The sequence below is a fragment of the Leucopleurus acutus genome (assembly GCF_964270905.1).
Source record: "Leucopleurus acutus genome assembly, chromosome: 20".
Taxonomy (NCBI): Eukaryota; Metazoa; Chordata; class Mammalia; order Artiodactyla; family Delphinidae; genus Leucopleurus; species Leucopleurus acutus.
The window spans coordinates 18936364-18962791 of record NC_139162.1 but is presented as its reverse complement, the minus strand read 5'-3'; the positions used below and the strand labels follow the sequence as shown (position 1 = coordinate 18962791).

Sequence of the window (26428 nt, the reverse complement as noted above, 5' to 3'; positions counted from 1 at the left end):
ATTGCCGTGCTCATGAGTCACTCCACCCCTCCCTGCAGCCCTTGGGGCTGGCTGCCCCCTGATGGTACACCCCCATCTTCTGGCCCTGACCCAGCTTGAACTTGATGAAAGCTAAGGAACCTCTGCCGCAGAGAAGGCTGTGGGGCCCATCTGGTGTTTTTTCCACCCTGTCAACAGTTTGTGACTCTCCGACGGGTTGAGGGACTCCAGGTTAGGAGCAAAAGATAGGGCCCTCCAGGTTTAGGAGGGATCCGATGCTCCTTTCTGAACAGACGCCCCTTGCGTCCTAAGTGCTGTCCGTCTTCCTCGCTGGGCTTTGGAGGGGACGGACCGAGGCGGGCCGCAGAGATCCCCGAGCGGGCAGCGCCCCCTGGTGCTCGCGGCGGGGACTGTGGCGCGGGGTGGAAGTAGTGGGGTAGGAACCGAAAGAGGCACGCGACACGCGAGACCCTCCCGGCCACACCTCTCCCTTCCCTCCCCAGGTCTGCCCTAACGGAGTAGCTCCTGAGCGACGGCGCGGGCGGGCAGCTGAGATCTGCCCCCCTCCTACACCGTCGTACCCGCGCGACTTCTCCCAGCCCGCGGAGGCCTGGCAGGGAGGAGCCGGGCCGGGGGCGGCCTGGCAGGAAGCGGCGCTTGCCTTCCGCTGCAGGAGGAGCAGGTGGCTGCAGTGCGCGCCGAGGCCCCAGGCTTCCTGTGCTCGCCCGCCGCTACCATTTCTCGTCGGAGCTCCTTGGGCCACCCGGCCGCCGGGCCGGCCGCATGGCCCAGACCCCCGACGGCATATCCTGCGAGCTGCGAGGTAAGCCCTGGCCCTTGTCGCCTTCTTGGCTGGGAGGAAGCAGAGCGGCCCCAGAAAGCAGAGGCCCACCCAGTGCCTCGTGGCACCGGGCAAGAGGTTCCCTCTGCTCCTCGGGAGGGTTTGGCGGCCGAAATCCACTCCACTCCTTCCTCGCTGGCCCACAGATGAGCCCAGGCCCCCTAGCCCGATACAGACCGTGGGCATGAATTGACCTCCATGGGAGGACCAGTTGCCCAGCAGGCTGCCCTTCCACAGGCGAGATCACCAGGTTCCTGTGGCCCAAGGAGGCAGAGCTGCTGCTGAAAACCTGGCTGCCAGAGCGGGAGGGTGCTGAGCAAGGTCATGTCCTGGTATGGCGGGGGCAGAGGCTGGGAGGGCCACTGGGGCCCCGGCAGAAAGAGGCTCTTGCCCTGCCCAGGGTGTCAGACACTCTCTCCCCTCAGGCACTGCTGCGATGGAGAGCCTACCTGCTCCACACTTGCCTTCCCCTGAGGGTGAGTCCCAGGGCCCAGCTGCCACCCCTTTGCCCTCCAGCAGCTTCCTTGATGAGGGCTGCATCTGTGGTGGTGTCCTTGCGGGCTCTGCCCTTCCAAAAGCTCTGGGCTCCCGGGAGCAGGCAGGACTGGAGTGTAGGCAGGTCCAGCTCTGAGATCCAGGCTGCACAAAGGACTGGGCTCCCAAGAGGGTGGGGCTCAGGCCTTAGTCCAGGCTGACCCAGGCGCTCCGCAGGTGGACTGCACGTTCAGCTACCTGGAGGTCCAGGCCATGGTGCTGCAAGAGACACCCCCTAAGGTGAGACCCCTAGTGCCCCACCAGGGCCTGCAGTCTGGTCTTCCCCTCCCCCCAACCTGCCCCACACTTGGAGCCCAGCCCCTGCCCCACCCACCCCAGGTCACCTTTGAGCTGGAGTCCCTGCCTGATCTGGTACTGGAATTTCCTGGTGTGGCTGCCCTGGAACAGCTGGCCCAGCACATCGCTGCTGCCATCAGGAAGGTCTTCCCTTGCTCCACCCTTGGGTGAGGCCCAGCAACTGAGGGGGCTGGCGGGGAAGGAGGGCAGCAAGGGGTGCTCTGGATGGCGCAGTGGGTGACCTCACTCCCAGGGCCTAGAAGTCCCTTGCCCCCTTCTCCATGTCCCTCCTCAGGAAGCTATTCCGGAGGCCCACGCCCCCCTCCATGCTGGCTCGGCTGGAGAGAAGCAGCCCCTCAGAGGCCACCTCGCCCAGCAGCCCCTGTGGTAAGGGCCAAGGTGGGGCCACACAGGGCTTTCAGCCGACCCCCTCCTGCATCCTGACCCCTGGATTCGGAGGTCTCACAAACTGAACAGAGCCACTCAAGGCACAGCCACTACCCAGTTTCGGGCTGATCTTCCTCCATCTCTGACCTTTTGTCTCTCTCTTTCCCCCACCCCTGCTCCATCACACCCCTGGCACCAACTCAGGTGGCTTTTCGGAGACATACGAGGCTCTGTGTGACTACAATGGCTTCCCTTTCCGAGAGGAGATTCAGTGGGTGAGAGTAGGGCCCTCTCTGGAGGCTCTGGAGACATCTGATCCCCCATGTGCTTTGAGTCCCTCCCTATGCCTTGTATCCCAATAAGTTGGAGGTACTTTCTTCCCACCCAGGATGTGGACACCATCTACCATCGTCAGGGCTGCCGCCATTTCAGCCTAGGCGACTTCAGCCATCTGGGAAGTCGGTGAGTGGCCTGCAAGATCTGTGAAGAGAGGAAGATGCCATGACCCACATTCCTGGGCCTTAGCCTCTCCATGGAGGGGGGATGCTGGGCCTAGGATCTGGCTGGAGGGCCCTGAGCTCTGCCCCTGCCCTTTCTTCCACCCAGGGACCTGGCCTTGAGTGTGGCCGCCCTGTCTTACAACCTGTGGTTCCGGTGCCTCTCCTGCGTGGACATGAAGCTGGTGAGAGCATAGGCGCGGTGGCGGTGGGGGTGGGGTGGGGGCGTGGCCTGGGGGGCCAGGGTGTAGCCCACTGAGCGCCCCCCCATCCTCTGGTTCTCAGAGCCTTGAGGTCTTGGAACAGATTCTGCACATGATGAGTCAGTCATCCCACCTGGAGGAGCTGGTGCTGGAGACCTGTGGCCTGAGGGGGTAGGGAGGACAGGGTAGGGATTGGGGAGGGGAGTCTGGGGGCTTGGGCTGGAGAGACTAGTGGCCTGGGGAGGAGTTGGGAATCCAGGGTCAGAGCCTCACATCTGGGGTCTGGTCCCCAGAGACTTTGTCCGGCGACTGGCCCAGGCCCTGGCAGGGCACACGAGCTCCGGGTTGCGGGAGCTCAGCCTGGCGGGGAACGTGCTGGATGACCGAGGTACGGCTGAGCCTGGGGAACCCCCCGGGGGCTGGCGCTGGAGGAGGTGAGACCCATATTGCTGCCCCCATACCCCAGGCGTGGCTGCACTCAGCAGACACCTAGAGCATCATCCTGGAGCCCTGAGAAGACTCACCCTGGCACAGACTGGGTTGACGCCGCGAGGTAGGTGGGCTGAGGATGGCTGGGGGAGGTGGAGCTGGGAGGTGGGGCAGCCTGATTGTGAGCCCCCTCCTCCACCACCAGGAATGAGGGCTCTGGGCCGGGCGCTGGCTTTCAATGCAGCCTTTGACTCTGCCCTAACCCACCTGGACCTTTCTGGGAATCCCGGGGCACTGGGGGCCTCAGAGGACAATGGGGTGAGTGGCCATCCTTAGGGCGGTGATTGGGGGCGCCGCAGGCAGTGGGGTGTCAGGAAGCTTTTGGTGGGGTGATCCCTGACTCCCTCCCTCCCATCTCCATCCTCCCACCAGGGCCTCTATAGTTTCCTGAGCCGTCCTAATGTTCTGACGTTCCTGAATCTCGCAGGCACTGACACCGCCCTGGACACTGTGAGGGGGTGGTCAGTGGGGGGGATGATTTGTCGGGCTGGCAAGGCCTGAGGCCCAAGGGTCGACTGGAGGGCAGGGCGGGAAGGGGCTCAGTCCCCCGGCCAGTGTAGCCCACACGCTCCTCCCGCAGCTCTTCGCCTCGCTGTCCCGCGGCTGCTGCGCCAGCCTCACCCACCTCGACGCTTCGAGGAACGTGTTCTCCCGCACGTAAGGCGGACGGGGCGGGGCGGGGCGGGGGTGGGGCTCTGCCGGGATCCGCCTTCCCGCGCCAGGAAGCCAAATGCTCCCGCTCCCCCGCCCCAGGAAGTCCAGGGCTGCGCCGGACGCGCTGCAGCTCTTCCTCAGCCGCGCCGGGACGCTTCGGTACCTGTGCCTGGCGGGCTGCAAGCTGCCGCCCGACGCTCTCAGGTCAGTGTCCCTGCCCACGGCCAGGCCCCCGTCTGTGGCGGCCACCACCAGGCCTGGCCTCCAGCAGCACCTCACCCCGCTCGTATCGCACCCATGACCCCCCTGGCATCCTGGGCCTTCCTTCTTGCTGTTCGCGCTCTAGGGCCCCTGTTCCCAGCTCCCGCCACCCTCTGTGACATTCCCTCCCAGGGCGCTTTTGGAAGGCCTCGCGCTCAACACACACATGGACGACCTGCACCTGGACCTCAGCGCTTGTGAGGTGAGCGCCCGGCCCAGAGACGAGAGCGGGCAGTGGGCCCACACATCGGCTGTGGGGCTGGGGCTGCGAGGCGGAAGCGCTGGGCAGTTGAGGGCCTAATCCTCCCCACCTGTGGTCTGTTGGCCTGAGCTCATTCCACCTTCCACCTTCAGCTGCGCTCCGCCGGCGCTCAGGTGATTCAAGACTTAGTGTGCGACGCTGGCGCAGTGAGCTCCCTGGATCTGGCTGATAATGGTGAGGCCGCCCAGAAACCCATCCTCCCATCATCCTCCAAATTCCCACCCCTCCCACTCCCGCAGCCTCGCCTTGTGCCTGACCTGAGCCACCCCCAGGCTTTGGCTCAGACATGGTGACTCTGGTGCTGGCCATCGGGAGGAGTCGGTCCCTGCGACACGTGGCGCTTGGAAGGAACTTCAACGTCCGGTGCAAGTGAGCCCCCATCTCACTCCTGGGCCTCCCAACAGCACCCCACCACCCGGGTCTCCCGCCAACCGCTGCCCCTGCCCACAGGGAGACCCTGGACGATGTCCTGCACCGGATTGTTCAGCTCATGCAGGATGACGACTGTGTGAGTTCACAGAACCATGCAGGATCCTCAGACGATGGACCCCTGTGACCCCTCTTACTCCTGCTCCCTGACCTGCCTTGCTTGCTGACCCCTGACTCCAACCACAAATGGCTTTCTCTTAACCCCAGCCCCTGCAGTCTCTGTCCGTGGCTGAGTCGCGACTGAAACTGGGCGCCAGCGTCCTGCTCCGGGCCCTGGGCGCCAATCCTAACCTGACAGCCCTGGATATCAGCGGCAACGCCATGGGGGACACCGGCGCCAAGATGCTGGCCAAGGCGCTTCGGGTCAACACGAGGCTCCGGTGGGCGGGGTCAGAGGGATGGGACCAAATGGGGGAGGAGGGCGTGTATGGAGGGGCTTACTGGGCTAAGGGGCAGAGCTGAACGAAGCGGAGCAAGTGGAGCGCAGGGGTGCTGCAGACGAATGGAAAGGCAAGCGGGGTTGGATGGGGCCTTGCAGAGCTCCCCCCCGACTGAACCCTGGCCTGGCCCAGGTCTGTGGTCTGGGACCGGAACCACACGTCTGCTCTGGGCCTGCTGGATGTGGCACAGGCCCTGGAGCAGAACCGCAGCCTGAAGGCCATGCCTCTGCCACTGAACGATGTGGCCCAGGCGCAGCGCAGCCGCCCTGAACTGACAGCACGTGCCGTGCATCAGGTGGGGGTTCCCTCTCTTCCCCGCCCTCCTCTGTGCCTTGGCCCCACCCCCCACCAGTTCTCAATATCTCTTGTGCCCAGATCCAAGCCTGTCTCCTGCGGAACAACCGCGCAGACCACGCTTCTACTGACTGCACCTCCCACCCGAAGCCACTAGGTCTGGGGTCAGACCCCTCCGAACAGGTCAGAATCCCCTCCCTCGACGTTGAGCACACACAGAAGGTAGGGGATGGGGAGAGCTGTGGTAGCTGAGAGCCTCCATAATTCTGAGGCTCTGACTTTACTGGGGCCATGGTGCCTGAATCCTGCTGTCCCAGACAAGTCCCGTTCCTTGATCTGCAGAGGAGCCAAAGGCTCTTGAAATAGTTTCCCCAAATAGCACTCCTAGTTGCTTTTTTTTTTTTCTAGTTGCTTTTTTAAAGCATTTTTTTTCTTTCTTTTAATTTTGAACTAATTTTAAACTTACAGAAAAATTACAAGACTAGCACACAGAACTTTTTTTGTCCTGAGCTATTTAAGAGTATGTTGCCAGCAATATGCCCTGTCACCTATGCAAATACTTTACAGTGTGTATCTCCTACAAACCTTTTATTTTTATTTTCTTATTTTCTGGCTGCTCTGCACAGCTTGCGGGATCTTAGTTCCCGGACCAGGGATTGACCCTGGGGCTGCTGCAGTGGAAGTGTGGAGTCCTAACCACTGGACTGCAGGGAATTCCCTTAAAGCATTTAAATAGGCTCCCCTGTCAAAGACAGGAGGTATTTTAAAATCTTCAATCATTTCTCTCCACCCCCAACTGTAGCCCCACCTGTGACTTCCTATTCACAGGGCTTCCCTCCCCTCTCCACTGACCTTTGTTGTGGCCAAACCCAGTGACCCTTTTTCTGGCTTCATCTCCCTCCAGTACCTTGTCTTGGTGAGATGTTCCCCATCCATCCATTCCCAATTCCCACTTCTCTCCCAAGCTCCAGAGCCCAGGCATTGTGACCCAGACATCCTGCAGGGGCTTCACATTTTGTGTCTTCAAGTGATCTCATCGTCTCCCACATCTCTCTCTTCTCTCTACCCTGGAGCCCAATCTCGCTGGTGCCCACACCCACCAAGTGCTGTGGACAGAGCTTCAGTCCACGTCTCTCTTGGCCACACCGAAGCCCCCACAGACCTCCTTGGTTCTGCCTCTTGACCGACTCTCTCAAACACACCACTCTTTACTCCCACCCCAGCCATCCTTCTCTGCCCCTGATCCTTCCTCCATGACTCCTCACCCCCATTTCTCTTCATCCCTCAATCTGTCCTCTAGCTGGATGATGAACAGACTGAGCTTCTAAAACACTGACATGACTAACAGCTCTTTTCTTTCCCATTCTGGACACTTAGGAAGTATATATAAAGCACCTACAATGAACTAAAGGAGACATTGCTCTCCCTCCTTGAACAGATAGGGTCCCTAAGTGGCTGTCCTGATGATATCAGTTTCAGGACCTCACTCACCCTGTTGGAGACCTTGGGAAGGAAGCAGTCAGGGGATGGGGAGGGGACCAGGCTGAGACTGATTCCTCTTGCCCTCCAGGAAGTGAATGAACTATGTCAGTCGGTGCAGGAGCATGTGGAGTTGCTGGGCTGTGGGGCTGGGCCCCAGGGTGAAGCTGCTGTGCACCAGGCCGAGGATGCCATCCAAAACGCCAACTTCTCTCTCAGTGTGAGCACCCCCTCCCACTACAAGGACCCTTCCCCTCTTAGGTGTCAATTTGCAACTCCTTTTCCTCCATGGCCTCCAGATTCTCCCCATTCTACATGAGGCTGGGAGCTCCCCAAGCCACCAATGGCAGCTGCGGCAGAAGCTGGAGGGCCTCCTGGGACAGGTGGGCGAGGTCTGCCGCCGGGACATTCAGGTGAGATATTGCCCTTGCCCAGCCCCACCTCCATATTCAGGCTTGACCCCCATCCATAGGCTTGCCTGTGATATCCCCTGAGTCAATGTTCTGTGAGGGTTGGAGCCTCAAGCCAATAGGTCTGGGCCCCAGCCACACCCTCACCATGCTCTGACCTTTGCCCAGGACTTCACTCAGACCACACTGGACACCACAAGGAGCCTCTGCCCACAGATGCTGCAGGGACCCAGGTGGAGGGAGCAGCTAGAGGGGGTCCTGGGAGGCTCAAGGGGTCTCCCAGAGCTGCTCCCAGAGCACCTGCTGCAAGATGCCTTCACGAGACTCAGGTAGGCTGGATAGGGCTGGGCTGGGCTGGGCTGGGTAAAGACAGCACACTAACCCTTGCCCTCTGTTGCCATCAGGGACATGCGCCTGTCAGTCACAGGGACCTTGGCAGAGAGCATTGTGGCTCAGGCTGTGGCGGGTCTCAGTGCAGCCCGGGATCGGCTGGTGAGCAGGAACTGCGTGCTTACACACACGCACACGCACACGCACACGCACAGCCACTGCCTTGCAGGGGTTCTGTAATGTCTTCTGGGGTCAGATAGCCCAGGGGTATTTCAGGGTTCCCTTTGCACTGACACGACTATGGCTGAGGCCCTGCCTCCCATCTTTGGGGTGCCTGGTATTGCAGGTGGAGAGTCTGGCTCAACAGGCAACAGAGGCAACGCCCCCTGTCATACCGGCACTAGATGGAGGCGAGCCCAGCCCCCTTGGGCCTGGGGAATTGGAAGGTCTTTTCTTCCCTGAGGAGAAGGAAAAGGAGAATGAAGAGGAGCAGAAGGTAGGTGGTCCTAGAACTCTGGGGCTAGAACCCTAGATCTTCCCATCTTGTTCTGGAGTGTAGAAGGAGGGGAGGCAGCTCCCCGCCACCTCAGGCTGAGTTTGTGTCTTCCCCACCAGGATGACAGTCCTCCACAGAAGTGGCCTGAATCCAACCGCTGTCTTCACCTGGTCCCCTCCACTCACAGTAAGTCAGGGCCCAGGGAAAGAGAGCTACTCAGGTTGGGCTGAAGTTCCATTAGACCTGGACACCTGGACACATACATTCACCCCTGTCCCGGGAACTCCCTGACCCTTGAGTGGGCTGGGCCAGGACCCCCGTGCAGCGTGCAAAGTTGGGGTCCGCTGTGGTCAGTTAGCACAGGGTGGGACCTGAGCAGACCAGGGCCGGGACACAGCCTCCTCTCACCTCGTTACCTCCCCGCCCCCCCCACCCCTTCCCTACCCCCAGGATGCGCATGCTTGGCGGCGCCGCGCTCAGCACCACGGACAGCGGCGGCGGGGGAGGGGCGGGTGGGGGGGCGGGCAGCGTAGCTGGGCCACTCCCCGCGCCCTGGGCGGGTCCCCCGCCGCCCTAGCGCCGCCGCCGCTGCCACCTCCCTGGGCTTGGCGCTTGGTGCTCTTCTGGTGCTCTCCCCTCAGGTGCTGCTGAGGAACCAGAGCCGGAGCCCGAGCTGGCGGCTCCGGGGGAAGATGCAGAGCCGCAGGCGGGGCCATCTGCTCGTGGCTCTCCGAGCCCCGCCGCCCCTGGGCCCCCGGCCGGCCCATTGCCTCGCATGGACCTGCCACCCGCCGGGCAGCCCCTGCGCCATCCGACCCGGGCCCGGCCGCGGCCACGGCGCCAGCACCACCACCGCCCGCCGCCGGGGGGCCCCCAGGTGAGCGCCCTACCCCCACTCCAGAGCGCGTGAAATTGGGGGTCGTGAGTGGCCCGTTCGCGCCTTATGGGTGATGGCCGGCAGGGAGGTGGGTGCCCAAGACCACCTGGTCATACTGCCGAGTTCTGGCTTCTTCCTGGCCAACCCCCCACCCCATGCTCATGCAGGGTCACGAGTGTGTGGATTTCGTTCGGGGAGCGCTTGGGTGTAGGACTCTGCCTCAGGTTGGCCGCTGCATGGGTAGATGTGTGAGAGGGGGCGTCTGTCTTATCCTTCCTCCCCCGGGGTTAATGAAAGATGCTGGGCCCCTGGCTGTGGGGACAATCCTGCGTTTACTGCACGTCCGGTGCGGGTGTGTGTGTGGGCTGGGTACTGGCGCGGGCAGTGGGCACGGGGCCAGAGGCGGGGAGGAGCCGGCTTGAGGCCCCCCAGAGGGTCTGACGCAGCAGCAGGCGCCGCTGAGCCGGCAGCAGGCTGGGTGGGGTGGGGTGGAGGGTACTGCAGGGAACTGTTTGGAGCAGAGGGGGTGGCAAGTGGGAACGTGTGACCCAGCGGGTGCGTGGGCTCTAGCCTACTGGTGACCAGGTGGTTCAGGGTGTTTAGGATACTCTGTGGGACAAGCATGGGTATGAACTGGTTATGTCCAGGGCCAACTACAGGCGAGGGGGGTACGTGAAACCAGCATCTCTGCCCACCAGATGCACAGTGGGAGAGCTTGTGTCAGCAGCCCTATAGGGTCACTGCAGCTCCCAAGTCCTGGAGTTGCCCAGAGCCTGCCGTTGGACAAGGAAGGTGGAGAGAAGTCACAGTTGCAGCCTGGAGCCTTAACCCTGTGGTGTTCCTCAGGTGCCCCCGGCCCTGCCACAGGAAGGGAATGGGCTCAGTGCCCGTGTGGACGAGGGCGTGGAGGAATTCTTCTCCAAAAGGCTGATCCATCAGGATCGCCTGTGAGTAAGGGGCAATTGCAAGGGGTGGGAGAGGGTGGAATGCTCCATGGGCCTTCCCACTTACTGCTGGCTGTCCCCACAGCTGGGCCCCCGAGGAGGACCCGGCAGCCGAGGGGGGTACCACCCCTGTCCCCCGTACACTTCGAAAGAAGCTGGGCACTCTCTTTGCCTTCAAGAAGCCTCGTTCAACACGTGCGTCACGGCCTGATCTAGAGACCAGCCCTGGGGCAGCTCCCCGCTCTCGAAAAACCACACTTGGGGACTTGCTTCGGCCACCAGCCCGTCCTGGCCGTGGTGAGGAGGCTGGTGGGGCTGAGGGGGGCAGCAGCAGCCCCGACCCTACCCGCAGGAGTCGGCCTCGGTACACTCGGGAAAGCAAGGCCTACTCCATGATACTGCTACCTGCTGAGGAGGAGGAGACAACGTTGGGTGCCAGACCTGACAAGGTGAGGCCTGGTGACAGGGAGTGAAGGCTCTGCAGGAACAGTGAGGGCAGTGGGCTCTCTCCCCACTCAGGTATCTCTGTCCCCAGCAGCAGCCCCTGGAGCGGGGAGACACAGAGCTGGCCCCAACCTTTGAACAGCGAGTACAAGTGATGCTGCAGAGAATCGGCGTGAGCAGAGGCAGCGGGAGTGCCGAAGGCAAGAGGAAGCAAGTGAGCTGGGAAGGGACACACGTGGGAAGTGAGGAGGCAGGTGACACGTAGCTTGTTTTGTGTGGGTGATTTATGTGACCAGGAGGAGACTTATGACAGGTCTGTCGATTCTTTCCCCTCCCCATAAAAGTCATCAGAGTCAACCTTTCTTCTCTCTTGGCTTCTACCCTGACCCAGGCCACTGATACCTCCTCCTTGAAGTGGATGGTCTAACAGATGATCTAACAGACATCTGGCTTTGCCATCTGCATTTGAAATAGCAAATCCTCCAGGGGCTTCCTCCCTCAAGACATTGCCCTAACTCCTGATCCTGCCTCAAGGCCCAGTGGGGTCTCAGCCCTGGTCACTGCTTTCACCTCACTGCTCTCAACCCCGGTTCATCTCAGAGCCTCTACACAGGTTCCTCTGTCTGGAACTCCTCCCTGCCCCACTTCCAGCCTCTCATCCCCACCCATGGGCTACACCAGGTCCCTCTTCATCCATCCCTGTATTTCCCTGTGGGCCTTCCTTCACTCTCTTCCATCGCCCCCCCTGCTAATGCCACTCTCTGATCACAGTTCCTAATAAGAACCACCACCCTATGGACTATCCCTTTAATAACTTCAGGGAAATAAGAAACACAAATGAAGTGAAACTCAGCTTGAATTTAGAAACATTAAGGTACAGAAAGTGAATCACAGAAGAAATTACTTTGTGTCTGTGCTTGCATATGCTTCTGTGTGTTAACTGTCCACCATCACAGACTGAGCTCCAAGAGGACCAGGACTGGGTTTGCCATGTTCTTGCCCAGCCCACGGTGGGCATTTAGTGGCGGTTATAACAAGAATGAATAAAAGGACAAGGCTAGCACGAGGGTGGGACAGGATCAAGCTTAACTTCCCTATTTCCTACAGAGCAAAGATGGAGAGATCAAGAAGGCTGGCTCGGATGGTAAGTGGGACCCTGGTCTAGGGCAGTACATTTTTGGGGAGGAGATAGACCCCAAGGGGTTTGCTCTCCCTGGCAATGGCCATGGGAATAGCCATGTTTTTCTTCCCCTCACTAAGCCTAAGCCCCTAGCCCTGCCTTTGCAGGTGACATTATGGACAGTTCCACAGAGGCTCCTCCCATCTCGATCAAGTCCCGCACCCACTCTGTGTCTGCTGGTGAGTGAGGGCCACTGTATATGTTGGGGGTCATGCGGGGTCATGCAGGGACAGGCTGGAGGGGATCAAACCATTGGTCAGGTTCACTTCCGACGCCTGGCCCAGGTCTTGGCTGACACCTTTCTCCCTGCAGACCCTTCATGCAGACCTGGGCCAGGGGGCCAGGGGCCCGAGTCTGCCACCTGGAAGACACTAGGGCAGCAGCTGAATGCAGAGCTCAGGGGCCGTGGCTGGGGTCAACAGGATGGTCCAGGCCCCCCCTCCCCTTGTCCCAGCCCAAGCCTCCGAAGAGCCAGCCCCTCCCCAGACAGCCTGGGCCTCCCAGAGGATTCTTGCTTAGGCTCCAGGAATGAAGGTAAGCAGGTACCCTAACCCCCACCCAATACTGGGCTAGGGCCTGGAGGAGTCCCTGCTGGGAATTCAGCTCCTCTGGAGACCCTTGAAGGTGGGAGGCAAGGGCTGGAGCGGGGGCAGCTGTTGGGACCATACCCTGATACCCTGGCCTCCCCCAGATGGCCAGCTGAGGCCGAGGCCTCTCTTGGCGGGTCGACGAGCAGTGTCTGTGCATGAGGACCAGCTCCAGGCCCCTGTTGGTGAGGGGAGACACCTCCATGTGTGCTTGAGTGCAGGAGGAGATGGGGGAGGGGGGCTCCCTTCGAGGCTCTGGTCCTCGGAGGGAGCCACCAGTGGCGTGAGGGGTTGAGAAATCAGGGAGCCAGAGGCCAGGAGCAAGGGTCTGAGAAGCCCTTCCTACTAGCCCTGGCTCTACCTGCACGAAAGCAACCTCTGCCAGGGGTGGGAGGATGCTGGGGAAGGGGGAGGCTCTGAAGGCAAGTGTGCGTGGGGGTCGAGGACAGGCAGCAAGCCCTTAGCAACCCTCCCCAAGTCTTTCTGTATCCCTCAGAACGGCCCCGGCGGCTGCAGCGCTCCCCTGTCCTCAAGCGCAGGCCAAAGCTTGAGGCACCTCCATCTCCAAGCATAGGTAAAGGGGGCTGGAGCCAGTTGGGTGGGCGGCAGGCCTGCTCACTCCAGTCCTGACGCTTCCTCTCTCCCTGTGCAGGATCTGGCCTCGGAGCCGAGCCTCTACCCCCACAGTCTACAGAGCCCTCAGACCCTGAGCGGAGCCCACCATCCCCAGCCACAGACCAAAGAGGCGGCGGCCCCAACCCCTGACCTTCTCCTTTCCTGCCGCATGAGATTATTTTATTAAAAAACTTAAAGGAAGCTGGTGTGAAGCCCTGTTTATCCACCCCCAGGCACGGACCCGTGCACGCATCCTCCCACGTGCTCACGACCCCTCACACCTGGGTTAGTTCAGCCTCTGGCTGTGGCTCCATCAGAAAGTGCAAGGCCCAGGCCACAAGCTGGGGAGGGAGCCTGGGAAGAGAACCATGGTTGTAGGCCAATGGAGACTGGGACGGGTAACCAAGAGAGTGGGGGCACCCCCCAGGCACTCACCTGGCAGCTTGGACCTGGGCACACAGGGAGGGGCAGGGTGGCTCGTACTCATATTGGAAGGCAGAACCGTCACGATGCCTTGTTGCGGGGTCCTGAAGGGGGCGGGTATTGTGTCTGGAGAGGGGCCAAAAAGGCCCCTAACCTCATCCAAGGCTACCCCCAGCCCAGCCCCATTCTACCCTCCAGTTGTAAGGGGTGCTATGCTCACCCAGACAGAGCTGGACTCCAGGGCTTCCTTGGTGGTTCTTGTCCTTGGCGAGTGCTGCCGAGTCTTAGGGGGTAACTCTAGCTCCTTGAACTCCAGACTAGGTCTCTGGGCCATGGTTACAGGAGCTTGGTGTAGACTGGGGGCATGGCCAAGGGGTGACAGACTTGGGGTGCAGCTCAGGGGTGGGGAGTTGGGTATATGGCTGGGGTGTGGGGAACTGGGGGGCAGGGGGCCATGGGCTGAGCAGATGGCTGACAGGGGCTGGGAGCTGCCCTTCTGCGCTGGGTCTGCAGCAGCCAAGGGCAAGGCAGGTAGAAGGCTGATACTGGCACCACTTTCCTCTGACAGCATGTGGCTGGGTAGGGCAGGGGCTCCTGAGGAGGAAGGGGACTCACCATGGGCACAGACCTCTCAGCTCAGACTAGCTGAATGACCTGTGAACATAGGCCTGCAGGAACTGTGTTCACCTCCCCACCCAGCTGTGCACGCTTTCACAGCATCCTGTGTAGCCCAGGCATCTAACTGATAGACAGCACCAAGAGCATGGGGCCTGAGCACCAGCTTACCTGAGGAACTGGGTGAGGAAGGAGGAGAGGAGATGAGAGTCAGCGATAGGTCCTGTAGAGCCGGGTGTGGTGGGGGTAGCTCAGGGCCTGGCGGTCAGGGGAGGCTTATCAGTACGGAGGGCACTGGGCATGCAGGCACTCCCCTCTTGACCTCTCCAGTCCTCCTTACCCTGTGCCCTCTGACCTGGGCCCAGAGAGCTCAGTATTTGCTGGTCATTCTCAGAGATGTGCAGCCATAGGCTGGGGACAGAGTACACAGCTTCTCCCTGTAGGATGAGAACATTCAGTTTGGCCCTTGCCCAACTCCCCACTCCGACATTTCCCAAGAGAAGCCCCAGACTGACCGTGGCTCTGCAGCGTGAGGCCGCCCAGCGGGTGAGGGGGGGTGCTGTGCAAGGGCCTGCCAGCATCAGACAGCTCTCAGCCAGGCTCACTAGCGCCCCCCGATGCTCCTGGTCCTCCTCTACCTCATCCAGAAGTTGGGACAGTGAAAGGCCTAGGGACAGAGGACCCGGGGATGGGCTGAAGCTCAAAGAAGAGGAACTGGGGGGGGGGGGGGGTTGGGGGGGAAGAGCTTATTAAGGAAGCAGAGGGCTGATGGCTGGAGAGATCACTCTTCAGGGAGTATGGGCAACTGACCAACCCCTGTAAGTACCTGCACTGGGGGAGGTGGACTCTGAAAGGTGCTCCCTAGAGAAACAGAGGGAACAAGCCTGAGAAAAAATCCTGAAGCCTATCTGATAACACAGATTTTCTATTCCCTGACCGAACCACACCTGACCCAAGAGCCCAACCCCAAACTCACTCCAAGCAGTCATAGAGCTTTTTCCGCACATCCGGGTCCTGGTTGCTGGGAAGGAGAAGTAGGAGGCAGTCAATATAACTAGGAGCCCAAGGCCTATGCCAACGCCAGCCAGGCCTGGGTGGGGAGTACAGCTGGAGGGTAGAGGCATCACTTACCAACCAGTCACCCGTTCCCGGGGCTGCTCCGTGGGCAGCAGGCTGAAGCGGTCCACCTGGAGGTAGAACTCCGCGTGCTGGAGGGGTGAGTTCAGGGACCGGGTTTCAGGAGTTGTCAGGAAGTCGGGCCCAGTAACCCACCGAAGCCAGCCTCACCACTCACCGCGCCTGCCTCGGCGACTTGGACGCGGACCCCGCAGTTTTGCAGTAGCAGCAGCCGGCCTTCTGCCCCTCGAAAGCCGAACTCCTTCTCCTCCCTGCAGCGAGCGCGATCCTCACTAACGCGCTTGCCTGAACACTGCCCCGCCCGCCTGGGGCCCGCCCTCCTGAAACCCGCCCACTTCGGGCTCAAGGCTCGTGCTCTCCCACCGGATTCCAATCTTCCCAGGCTCCGCGGAGCCTCTCTCACCAGTCCGAGGCGTTCAGAGCCTCCCGCGTCACCAAGCATCGAATACTGTGGGTCCCGTCGGACACAAGTAGCGTGGCCCCTTCAGACGTGTCGGGAGCGCGGGACGGGCCCGGGGCCTCGGCCTCCTGCAGTACCTGACGGCGAAGACCTGCGTCAAACCCACCGCACGGGGCCCAGCACTGGTCTCCGGGCCCTGAGAACGGGGGGGGGAACTCACCTTGAGCAGCTGCCCCGCCCGCGGGCTTGAGAGTGCCTCTGACCCTAGAACCAGCTCTCGAATCCAAGGCCGCAGGACCAAACTCCCCAAGCTTGCCATTCCCGCCGCTGTTGCCAGCCGAGCAAGCCCGCACCGCGTTTCCCGCGGGCGCTGCGGCCCCGCCTCTCCTCGGAAGAGGAAACGTACGGCGGCTGGGCGGGACCTGAGGTCGAGATCCCGCCCATGAGCGTGCCCGCGCGTGCGCACGAGCGCGTCCTGGTCGGGAACTTGTTTGCAGACCCGTGTTGGTTCAACTGTATGCTGTCCTGCTTACTCTTACCCGAGCATCTCTCCAAGCAGCGGCCGGGCGTTTGCGCCGTTCTTCAAGACTCCTGTGGCACTGGGCAGGAAGGGGCCAAGGGCTGGCTCCGATGGAGTGGGAGGGATCTGGGGCCTGAGGCTGCAGCCAAGGGTGGTCCGAGTGGGTGGCTCAAAGCCACTTCAACGCCTGTGACCCCAAGGAGTTCAGCAATTATTTGTTGTGACTCAGTTTCCTCATCTACAAAATGCGCAGTCTTGTTAGGCCAGTGGAAATAAAAGTACATAACATTCACGCTTCCCTGGTGGCGCAGTGGTTAAGAATCCGCCTGCCAATGCAGGGGACACGGTTTCGAAACCTGGTCCGGGATCCTACATGCCGCTGAGCAACTGAGCCCGTGCGCCACAACTACTGAGACTGCGCTCTAGAGCCCGTGAGCCACAACTACTGAGCCCGCGTGCCACAACCACTGGAGCCCGTGCTCCACAACAAGAGAAGCCACCGCAATGGGGAGCCTGCCCACTGCGACGAAAGAGTAGCCCCCGCTTGCGGCAAGTAGAAAAAAACCCGCGCCCAGCAACAAAGACCCAACACAGCCAAAAAAATAATTAATTTTAAAAAAGATTAACATGATAAATTACAAAAAAGTACACAGCATTCAACAAATACTTCCCTCTCTCCCGCCTCGGATTGGCCAAGACCCTCCCCCAGATTCCCGGGACGCGGGGACCGTAGCGTAATGACGTAGAAGGACGCAAAGATTCTCCCACCCTTACCTCCGTTTCCTAGGAAACGTGGACTCCGCGTTCAACTCCCCGTCGCTGCCCTCTTGACGTCACGGTCCGGACAGGAGGGCGGGGCGAGTGCTACCGCCAGGGGCGGGGCGGCGCGGGCCGGCCGGGCTGTGCACCTGCGCCTCGGCGGTCCGCCTGGGGCATCATCCCCGGCCCGCCTGGCCCCGCCATGGCCAGGCCGCAGAGGACTCCGGCACGCAGTCCCGACAGCATCGTCGAGGTGAAGAGCAAAGTAAGGGCCCCTCCAGCCCCGGCTCCGGCCTCGGCCCTAGGCGCTTCCAATTCCCTCATTCTCCCCTTCCTGACTCCTTGGTCCCCACCACCTTTTTCTCTCCTCCATCCTCCACGTCCCATTCTCCGGCTTTTCTTCTCGCTTTCCCCCATCCATCCTCCTTCCTTCTACTGCCGGCCTCAAGAGTCCCTCTGTGGCCTGGGTACCTGAGGGCGGGGAGAAGACCTTGGACAGCGTCCCTTGTACTGGGTGCAAGGCTGCAGCTGTTGTGAAGCACCCCCCTGTCTTTCTCACCCCTGCCACCTTCGGACCCGTGGTGAGAAAGGGCACGGACTCCATCCTAACCCCTCCCCGCCCCCCCACCCCGGCCTCCAGTTTGATGCCGAGTTCCGACGCTTCGCGCTGCCCCGCGCTTCGGTGAGCGGCTTCCAAGAGTTCTCTCGGTTGCTGCGTGTGGTACACCAGATCCCGGGCCTGGACGTGCTGCTTGGCTATACGGATGCTCACGGCAACCTACTGCCCCTCACCAACGACGACAGCCTGCACCGGGCCCTGGCCAGTGGGCCCCCGCCGCTGCGCCTGCTAGTGCAGAAGCGGGGTGAGGAGGATGGGGTACAGTGGGCAGCCTCTGTGGGGTAGGGTGACAGGGCAAGTCTAGAAGGGTTAGTCCATGCCCAGTGTGCCCAGGCTTCACCCTCTGCAGTCCCTGCCCTTGGCCTGACCTCCAAGTGGCAGGAATTAGCTACAGTGCCCCCTTCCTCAGGCCTTGGCCTGATGGAAAAGGGCCCAAATGGGAAAGCAGGGTCTCTGATCTCAGCGTCCCACTCTCCTGCAGCAGAAGCTGATTCCAGTGGCCTGGCCTTTGCCTCCAACTCTCTGCAGCGGCGCAAGAAAGGGCTCCTACTTCGGCCAGTGGCATCCCTGCGCACGCGGCCACCCCTGCTAATCAGCCTGCCACAAGATTTCCGCCAGGTTTCTTCAGTCATAGATGTGGACCTACTGCCTGAGACCCACCGACGGGTGCGGCTGCATAAGCATGGTTCCGACCGCCCCCTGGGTTTCTACATCCGAGATGGCATGAGTGTGCGCGTAGCTCCCCAGGGCCTGGAACGGGTTCCAGGCATCTTCATCTCCCGCCTGGTACGAGGGGGCCTGGCTGAGAGTACAGGGCTGCTGGCAGTCAGTGATGAGATCCTCGAGGTCAATGGCATTGAGGTAGCTGGGAAGACCTTGGACCAAGTGACAGACATGATGGTCGCGAACAGCCACAACCTCATTGTCACTGTCAAGCCAGCCAATCAGCGCAATAATGTGGTGCGTGGGGCATCTGGGCGTCTGACAGGGCCTCCTTCTGCTGGGCCTGGGCCTGCTGAGCCTGATAGCGACGATGACAGCAGCGATCTGATCATTGAGAACCGCGAGCCTCCCTGTTCCAATGGGCTGTCTCAGGGGCCTCCATGCTGGGACCTGCGCCCAAGTCGCCTACTTCCTGATGCCCGCAGCTCTCTGCCCGCCCTGGATGATCAGGAGCAGGCCAGCTCTGGCTGGGGGAGTAGCATTCAAGGAGATGGTAGTGGCTTCAGCCTCTGACAGGCAAAGATGCAGCCCCTTGCCCTTCCCGGCTGCTGGGACATGGCAGGGACTTCCCCAGTGGGGTTTTTTAGCTTGCTCATGGGGCCCTCTCAGTCTGGGGAACATTAAAGGTTTTCTACAAATGCAGTTATGGTCCTTCTGTTTCCCAGCCCTAGCCTCCTCCTTGATCCCACAATCTTGCCTTCTGGCCTGGACATGAGGCAGGAGTGGAGGAGTGATAAGGGCAGCAGAGAAACCTTCCTGTAGTCAATCAGCAGGAAGGACACCAGCCTTGGCATTTCTAGGGTGAGAAAAGCTCTTATGGAAACAAACTCCACTGTGTACAAAAGGTTTAATTTTGACAAAGGGGTTAAGAGGCTGGGATGGCCCTTCCACAGCCACCAGTGACTGGGAAGAGTGCTCTGGGGATACTGCCCACCCGCTGCTCCTGTCTTCGAACTCCACTCTATGATGGGGCCCAGTCCTGCCCTTTATAATCATGTAGCGATCCTCAGTGAGACCCCTGACTCTGTCCCCATAAAAGGGCTCAGGCATCCATCTTCACAAAGACCTTGGGGCGGGAAAAGATCTTGATGGCCTCCTCTACCTGCATCAGCTTCCGGTCCAGCTCAGCACGATGGCTCTGGGCTCTCAGTGAATCCGCCCCAGCAGGCAAGAGCACCAGCTCACGCAGCAGCTGGCTCTGGCCTACAGGGGCCCCAGAACAGTAAGTGCTGGGCAGGGGAGCATGGTCCCCAGTGGGTTCCCCATCCAGCTTCCTTTGGCCACATACTCACTCTGGAGCAGATCGCTCAGTGTCTCCAGCCGCTGGTTCTCAGGCATGCAAGTGTGGCCAGGCGGCATGGCCGGGTCCGGCTGGCTGTGCTGACGGGCCTCAGCCTCCTGCCGCCACAGATCCCTCCGCTCCAACAAGCTGCGATGCAACAGACTCAGGATTGATAATCCCAGGGCAGATGTTGGCTCCCACCCACCATAAGTGTCCCTTACCCTGGGTGTTGGGCAGTAGGACCTACTAATGGGGAACGTGACCCTTCTGTGTGGCGTTGTAGTGCTCCTGGGCCTGCCGTTGCTGCTCCAGCACCTGTGCCAGGACTTGCAGCGAGCGAGAATGACGCCGGGGGGCCCTCTTGGCAGTGCGAGCATTGTGGGTAATGAAGTCCACACTTGGGCCTGGGCCCTGCAGGACATGGCAAGCATGATGAGGTAGCACTGTGTTGTGCCCCTGAACCTCCCCAGGATCCCTGCCCTACCTCCCAGCCCTCACACATCCTCTCACCTTAGCATTGGGACCTGGTGGGGTTAGCTGGGGACTGGGGACACGGGGTGGTGGGAACCCAGGGCCGCAACGGGAATGTGCCCTCAGGAAATGGGCAGGCTCTGTCCCAGAGGCAGGGCTGGGCTCCTGTAGGCCAAGGCATAGCAGAGGGATCAGTCAGGCTGAGGTCAGGGTCTCAAGCCATAAGACCAAGACTCTGCCCTTCCTGCCTTTCAGGATCTTTCTCTATCACCAGTCCTCTGGAATTGGCCTCCTTCGTCATGAAGGAGGACTTCTCCTCATCAGCATTTAAACATGTGTGTTTCTCACATCTTTAAGAAAACAAATACCCCTCCTTCTATCTCAGTCCTGGCTTCAGCTACCATTTCTTTTTTCTTTCCTTCCTAGCCAAGATTTCTGGCTCTGTCCCCACCAAGGTCACCAACAGCTGGTCTCCAAGCCCTCAAATCCAGGGTCACTTCCCTGGTCTCATCGTCCTCTGCCAGATCCTCAATAACTCCTGGGTCTCACTCCTGACATCCGCATCTGATTCTCCACCTGCTTGCTGGACATATTCCCACTCCCTGCGAGTCCCATAAATGCTCCTGATTCAACACATCCACATATGACCTTATTGTCTTTTCTCTCAATCCTACCTCTCCGTCTCAGACCCGTGGACAGAGAAGTGGTGCCACTATCTACCCAGATAGAATCCTACCACCATACATACCCCTGCCCCTGCCCTTCCCATTGTCCTTAGAAATAAAGGTAAGAAGTGGATTACGTGGCCCTTTATGATGTGGGTACAGGTGACTTCTTGGCCTAACCTCACGCTCTTCTTCCCTCACAGTGAATTGAACACCGCATCCCCACTGCCCACACTCCCTCTGGTCTTAGGACTTCTATCCGTGAGGTTCCATCTCTATAGAATGTTCTCCTCCATCCTCCCCTGGCCTAATTCCTACTTGCCCCTCAGAATCACCCAGCCATCATCACTTCTGAGAAAGCCCCCCAGCCCCACTCTGCAGCAGAACCAGCTATCTCTTAGTCCCCTGTTACCTTAGTTCCCTGCGGTTTTCCACCCTCCTCATAACTCAGATCAGAGTATAACTGTCAAAAAGATGGGCAATACTTCTGGCTGCCTGAGGCAGGTACCTGCAGCTGGGCCTTGACATGGGACTTCACTTTGTCATACTTGGGTGAGCGCCAGAGAGCCTTCAGGGGCCTGGACTGGTCCTGCTCCCGGCTGTGCTCCTGCTCACGGAAGCGCCTCTGGATCTCCCTGATCCGCCTCAGGTTCTCCTTCTCATGGTCTTTAGGGTCCTTCCCTGGGGAAAAGATGTTGCCAGGCTCTGCCCTACATACAGCCCATGCAATCCAACTCACAACAGTGAACACACAGGCCCACACCCTGCCTCCCACAGAAGGATCTCCCTGACATCTCCATCTAAGTCCACCTCGTCACCTTGTTCCCTTCCTCACACAGTAATTATCTTCTTCTATTCCTGATGATTTTCTACATTTTTTATTGCGAAGTATACCATTAATCATCTTGCATATCATATTCACCAGTTCACTTGTTTATTGTCTCTCATCTTGATTCGATGATGCTCTTCTCCAACCTTGTTTTCCTAGCACCTATAGGGCCTGGCACACAGGAGACACTCAAGAAACAACCTTTCATTGATGCATGAATTAATGAAGCTGAGCTATGGGTTTTCTGGGGGATACCTCATCTAGTCCTCTCCTGCGAGGAAGAAGAGAGGACTTTTATAGTCGGGGAAACTAACAGTCAGAGAGGTAAAGCCTAAGCCTTCCTCAGGGAAGGAGAAGCAGCTGCTTTTGATCTCAGCTTTGACTTCAGACTCGCCCCGTCCCTTCTGTCCAGAACTTACTCTTGGGAGAGGCCCCTGGGCCTAGGGAAATACCCCCGAGCTGCAGCAGCACGCCACCCACGCCGCGCCGGCCACGCTCCAGGATTTCTCGGGCTCCGGGACCGATGCGGGGGCCGCGGGGAGGGGTGGCGTCTAGTTCGGGGTCCGGAGTCAGCAGGCCCAACTTCAGCGTGCTTCCCTCAAGGCGCCCTTGGGCTGAGAGGCCAGACGGGGCGGAGCGCAGAGTTCAATGGTGGAGCTGGGCCCGACCCTTGCTCTGGCTTCGCCGGGGTGAGGCACCCCACAACTCACCCGAGGCCGGCCGCCGGTAGTAGTCAGGACAGAGCGTAGGGTCTGGGGGGATGGGCCCCGAGATGCGGGAAGGACCCTCGCACATGCCGCCGTCGTCCTTCTGCAACAATGCACCGAGGCCTGCCGGGCTACGCATCTCCGGCCCCGAACCCCCTTCCTAAGCCCAGTACCTCCTCCCTGGACCCGGGCCCTGACCCCAGCTGTGCCGCCTTGCCTGCGTTCCTGGCCCTCGCCCCGCCTCCCGACCCTGGCCTGCGCTCGCCACCTCCGCTCTCAGCCCACTTCCCTGCCCCGCTGGCAGCCCCTCCTCACCCGGGCAGGGTACTCACCCAAGCAGTTTCACCGCTCACTGCCGCCACCCGACCTCTTTGCTGTTGCCAGGTAACAATGGTTTCCGTCCCTGAGGTCAGGGGCCAATGCCCCCTGGCGCAAAGCCTTCTGGGGCTTGTAGTTCCAGCTGAGGGTGGGGCCAGACCGGCTGCCAGTTGCCCTTCGCAACCCGGCCCTTCTCCGAGGTCAGCTCACGGTCTACCAGTCTAGGGTCCGCCCTCCACCTCCCACCCCCCACGTCCCCCAAGCAACCGTCGAGGATGCACTGATCCTCCGCAGCCATGGCCTCAGCAGGGGCTGAGAAGCGGCCAGGGGCCCAAGAGGGAACAGCATTGGGACAGTCACAGCTTACGGAGGTGCCTGGTGGCCATGCGCAGAATTCTGAGGTGACCATTAGGCTGTCTAGCCTTCAAACACTTGGCCACAGAGCTTTAGGAGACCAGCTTCTGTGCAATGACCCCCTAACTGCCAGGACAGGCTCCACAGCCTGGGAGGGGCATGGGCTGGTGCCCTTCATCTGTATTTGGTATCTAATGGCTGATCCCTGTATCCTTTGCCTGGCCATGGTGACCAGTTACCTATGTGTCACCTCTAGTGTCCAGTTATGGGAGACCAGTGCCTAGTGCCAGCCCATGAAGCCTGCCAAACCCAGGGTGAAGACAAGTGTCCAACAGGGCCAGTCTCAGAGCCAAAGATCCAGGAGGAAAGACTCAAGCTGGAGGAAGAGAGGCACAAGCCAGAGGTGCAGGCACTAGAGGAGAAAGGCCCCAGGCCTATGGCCTCCATTGTGAGGACCAGTCATGGTCTGAAGAGGAAGCTGGTCAAGTGAGGGGGCTTTCAGAGGGAAGAAGCTGAAGGGCTGGGGAGGTGGAATGGGGGTGGATTCCGTAGGATTCCTAAATCGGGCATTCCTGCAGTGTACATACTTATCCCCTGCCACCACCATCACTCCTCCCCTCTTCTGTCCCTCAAGAGCTCTGATGTAGGGAACATCCAGAGAGGGAGTCTCAAAGCCTTGTAAGGGGCTGAACTCACGAGCTCTTGGCCCCTGTCCAGCCCCGGGCCTCACTGACCAGGAAAGGGACAAGAATCTGGGCCTGGGGTGGTAGGCAGACAGGGCTATTCCCTAGGACAGGGCACAGGAGCCAAGGCTGGAGGCTGGCTCCTCAGGCCTTCTTGTCCCCTAGCCTCCCAGGACCTAGCCACCAAGCCCATCCTAGGGCTGAAGCTGAGCTGCCACAGGGGATGCCGCTGCAGAGGGAGGAGCGGGAGAGTAGCCAGAGTGAGCCCTCGCCGTCTGCCAAACAGCACAAAAAAGCCAAGAAGCGCAAGAGTGTGGGAACCCCAGTGCTCCCCGTGGTGGCCAGCACAGTGTCTGCGCCCTCAGAGACCTTAGGACTGGAGCGTGAGTGGCATTCCCCGGGCCTTCCCTTTATCCCCCGCCTGCTGGACCCCTGACATGGCACAGCTTGGCGCTCCAGCACCTGCCCTGCCCCGGGTCCTTGCAGGAAAGGCCCAGCGCCTGCGGCCTCTGTACCAGTACATCAACTATTGCAACCCTGAGCTGAACCAGGCACGGGAGGGGGACAGGGAGGCCGAGGCTGAGGTGAAGCCTGAGTCGGAGCTGGCCCTCATCCCCCAAGGAGACAGGTGTGGAACAACTGTAGGCCTTGCTGCCCACGGCAGGTGAGCTGGGCTCAGGCCTCACTTTGCCCTGCCCCAATATGTTCACGACCCCCAGCTACACTCTGGTTCCCCTGGGAGAGGAAGCTGGCGAGGAGCCTGGGGGTTTGCCCAGCCTGGGCGTCAGCGGTTGCCTCAAGGCTGAGATGCTCAAGTCAACTCAGGTGGACACCAACAAGATGCTAAGTGTCTGCGCTGCCCCACTTGCACCCCCACCCTCTCCTCAGTACAAGTGACTGTCCTGCCCTACTGGGGGCTCCCCTTCTCCCAAGCCTGAACCAGAGCAGCAGTCTATGGCCCTAGGCACTCAGGTGGAAGAGGGGATTCTGCCCCTACCCCTACTTGGGACCTTGGGTTTGCTAAAAATAAACGTTTTTCCTTTTCTCAGACTGTGATCCCCCAAATAAGATGCCTGAAGAGGGAGAGGCTGGGAAGAAGGGTGGAGGATTCCCCAGTAGAGTGAACTGGACTGCCCAAGAACTTGACAGAAATATAGATTCCTGGGCACTACCCCAGACCTAAATGAATCAGAATCTGCAGGGGCGGGGCCTGGTTCTGTGCATTTAAAACCTCCTCAGATGAACCTGAAGGTCAGACAAGATAACAGTGGGGATGGAAAGGCGGTTGGTAACGAAGAACTTGGGGAAGAGAAAGGAAAAGAACTGTCACGTCATGGGAAGCGGGTGCTTGGCCTTGCTCCCTGTCTCCCAGGGAAGGGGCCTGCGTTGATCTGACCTTGAGGGGACCAACACTTGGAATCCTCCTTCTGAGGTGGCAGAGTTCATTTGCCTGTCCCAGGAGGGGCAGCTCTCACAGCTGGACCAGACTTTGCCCCCAGAGTGGCCCCTGGTGACAGAGGAATTGGTGCCTTTTTCTGGCAGGCAAGGGGTGGTGGTAGAGGTGAATGTTCTCTTTGGACCCCTGTGGCTGAGCCACTGGATGACTGCGGCGCCTGATCCTCAGGGGTCTCTGGGAAGAGGGGGCCAGTGCTGGCCATTTTGGAAAGCCCCTATCCTGCTGCCTCCTGGTCCTCTTGCATGTCCCTCAGACATCGTAAACACAGGGAATTCCAGATTAAATGGATTTCTCCTCCCTCCAACCTGCTTTTCTTCCTGTTTCTCATCTACACAATTGTTCAAGCCAAAATCCTGATATCACCCCAGACCCCATCCTATTCTTTGCTCATTGACTCCTGCCAGCTAATCAGGCATGAAGGCAGGTGAATCTACCCTCTCAGACAGAGAATCTCTCGGACACCAGTCAGCACCCTTGCCTGGGGCACTGTCATCTCCAGGTGAGAGCTCACTAGTCTCCCTGCCGGTGGGCCCTTGCCCCACCAACCCACCCAATGATTCTGCTACACACTCCTGAACCCCTGATGGTGTTGCTACCCCTCTAGCACCCTGCTCCTTTTACCCCAACTACCTTAAAACTTTTTAGTGGCTTCCTGTAATTCCCTGACCAACTACACCTTTTCTTACCTTCCCTCTCTGCCTGTGGGGATTCCCCTGCCTCAAATGCCTTTATTTCTTCACCCTCAACCTGGCTAGTATACATGTACCCTTGAAGACTCACGACGCCTTGCTTCCTCCTGAGCCAGGCAGCACCCAGTGCTGTATTGCCCTGCATTGTAGCATCTACACGCTACTATCACTGTGGGTTATATAACTGTTTCGGGGACTAGACTGTGAACTCCCCAAGGGCATGTGTCATTGCACCGCATCCACCTAACAGAGGGGCCCCATGAAAGGCACCAAGATAAGGAGACCAAGGTAGGGAGCCAAGGAAGCTGCAGAGAGGGACAGGTTAGGATCTGAAAGGCTGAGGCCATCCAAAGTCCAGGACCATATGAGGGGGCCCCTCTAATAATGGCCTGGCCATCCAGGAAGGGAGGGGGTGGGCAGGCCCAGATGGAGGAAGTAGGAAGAAAATGGGCATAATCCCAGGCTGTTCCCTCTTTTAAGGGTCACTTGGACGCTCACTGGCCCCATGACAAGGCCTCAGGGCAAGCCGTGGGGTCAGGACATTTATTTTTTTGCCCACACTTCTCCCTGGGCAGTGACTTGACTGAGCTAGGAGATACTTCTACAGGGACCATGCAGACTGAAACGCTGTCCATAGGGATGAGCACGAATTCTCCAGGAATTTTAGAGGTAGAGGGCTCTTCAAGATAACTGAGTTTGATCTCCTGACTTTATGGCTGAGGAAGCAGAGGCCTGCAAAGGAGTGGCCTTGCATGAGACCACACCCTGGGGCCCAGGGAGGGCCTGCCCCTTCCTGAGCCCTGAAGATCTCTGAACCTGGGGGCTCTCTGGCTAAGGCCTGACCCAAGA

General features: G+C 59.9%; 5 protein-coding genes across 9 annotated transcripts; 3 read left to right on the top strand and 2 right to left on the bottom strand.

Moving 5' to 3' along the window:
• Positions 1 to 762: 762 nt before the first annotated feature.
• Positions 763 to 13079, top strand: CARMIL2 (capping protein regulator and myosin 1 linker 2; the record flags this gene model as incomplete). 2 transcript variants are annotated; one of them, XM_082863382.1, is made up of 39 exons in its annotated part: positions 763 to 802; positions 1058 to 1152; positions 1246 to 1296; positions 1532 to 1594; positions 1694 to 1818; positions 1947 to 2038; positions 2243 to 2313; positions 2427 to 2500; positions 2645 to 2720; positions 2821 to 2909; positions 3032 to 3126; positions 3205 to 3291; positions 3373 to 3485; positions 3600 to 3677; positions 3808 to 3884; positions 3981 to 4085; positions 4275 to 4344; positions 4497 to 4578; positions 4677 to 4773; positions 4855 to 4912; positions 5041 to 5213; positions 5406 to 5568; positions 5649 to 5750; positions 7138 to 7266; positions 7346 to 7459; positions 7625 to 7785; positions 7861 to 7948; positions 8133 to 8282; positions 8402 to 8468; positions 8924 to 9159; positions 10006 to 10106; positions 10189 to 10552; positions 10639 to 10761; positions 11655 to 11691; positions 11835 to 11906; positions 12040 to 12261; positions 12419 to 12499; positions 12811 to 12888; positions 12967 to 13079. In XM_082863382.1, the coding sequence occupies 39 exons, from the start codon at positions 763 to 765 to the stop codon at positions 13077 to 13079; spliced, it is 4212 nt and encodes a 1403-aa protein (XP_082719508.1). The 2 variants fall into 2 exon arrangements, with proteins under 2 accessions (XP_082719508.1, XP_082719509.1); XM_082863383.1 differs by lacking the exon at positions 12419 to 12499.
• A 23-nt stretch (positions 13080 to 13102) lies between these two features.
• Positions 13103 to 15823, bottom strand: ACD (ACD shelterin complex subunit and telomerase recruitment factor; the record flags this gene model as incomplete). Of its 2 annotated transcripts, none has more annotated exons than XM_082863409.1 (12): positions 13103 to 13283; positions 13365 to 13474; positions 13573 to 13946; positions 14139 to 14225; positions 14308 to 14404; positions 14483 to 14634; positions 14794 to 14828; positions 14944 to 14988; positions 15099 to 15175; positions 15262 to 15355; positions 15508 to 15641; positions 15725 to 15823. In XM_082863409.1, the coding sequence occupies 12 exons, from the start codon at positions 15821 to 15823 to the stop codon at positions 13205 to 13207; spliced, it is 1383 nt and encodes a 460-aa protein (XP_082719535.1). In that variant the 3' UTR covers positions 13103 to 13204. The 2 variants fall into 2 exon arrangements, with proteins under 2 accessions (XP_082719535.1, XP_082719534.1); XM_082863408.1 differs by having other exon boundaries at positions 13365 to 13456.
• A 1057-nt stretch (positions 15824 to 16880) lies between these two features.
• Positions 16881 to 18638, top strand: PARD6A (par-6 family cell polarity regulator alpha; the record flags this gene model as incomplete). 3 transcript variants are annotated; one of them, XM_082863417.1, is made up of 3 exons in its annotated part: positions 16881 to 17048; positions 17424 to 17646; positions 17884 to 18638. In XM_082863417.1, 3 exons carry the CDS (start codon positions 16986 to 16988, stop codon positions 18636 to 18638), a joined length of 1041 nt encoding a protein of 346 aa, XP_082719543.1. The 3 variants fall into 3 exon arrangements, with proteins under 3 accessions (XP_082719543.1, XP_082719542.1, XP_082719541.1); XM_082863416.1 differs by having other exon boundaries at positions 16986 to 17048; positions 17424 to 17556; XM_082863415.1 differs by having other exon boundaries at positions 16986 to 17048; positions 17887 to 18638.
• A 433-nt stretch (positions 18639 to 19071) lies between these two features.
• ENKD1 (enkurin domain containing 1) lies at positions 19072 to 22264 on the bottom strand. Its single transcript, XM_082863426.1, has 7 exons — positions 22083 to 22264; positions 21792 to 21986; positions 21052 to 21224; positions 19918 to 20043; positions 19655 to 19818; positions 19418 to 19554; positions 19072 to 19328 (listed from the first exon to the last, which is right to left on the bottom strand). Exons 1-7 carry the CDS (start codon positions 22216 to 22218, stop codon positions 19168 to 19170), a joined length of 1092 nt encoding a protein of 363 aa, XP_082719552.1. The 5' UTR covers positions 22219 to 22264; the 3' UTR covers positions 19072 to 19167.
• Positions 22265 to 22693: 429 nt separating this feature from the next.
• On the top strand, positions 22694 to 24331 carry LOC309977349 (uncharacterized protein C16orf86; the record flags this gene model as incomplete). Its single annotated transcript, XM_082863418.1, is given in 6 exon segments — positions 22694 to 22798; positions 23008 to 23237; positions 23600 to 23817; positions 23921 to 24054; positions 24056 to 24076; positions 24080 to 24331. Coding segments are annotated over 6 exon segments (960 nt in total).
• Between the last annotated feature and the right edge of the window lie 2097 nt (positions 24332 to 26428).

What these genes read in the sequence shown, in the direction of transcription:
- ENKD1 (XM_082863426.1), bottom strand. Translation starts at nt 22,218, where the DNA reads ATGCGTAGCCCGGCAGGCCTCGGTGCATTGTTGCAGAAGGACGACGGC. An exon ending in CTACCGGCGGCCGGCCTCGG is followed by an intron (nt 21,987 to 22,082) that starts GTGAGTTGTGGG and finishes CTGGCCTCTCAG; the next exon opens with CCCAAGGGCGCCTTGAGGGA. An exon ending in CCCAGGGGCCTCTCCCAAGA is followed by an intron (nt 21,225 to 21,791) that starts GTAAGTTCTGGA and finishes TCTTTTCCCCAG; the next exon opens with GGAAGGACCCTAAAGACCAT.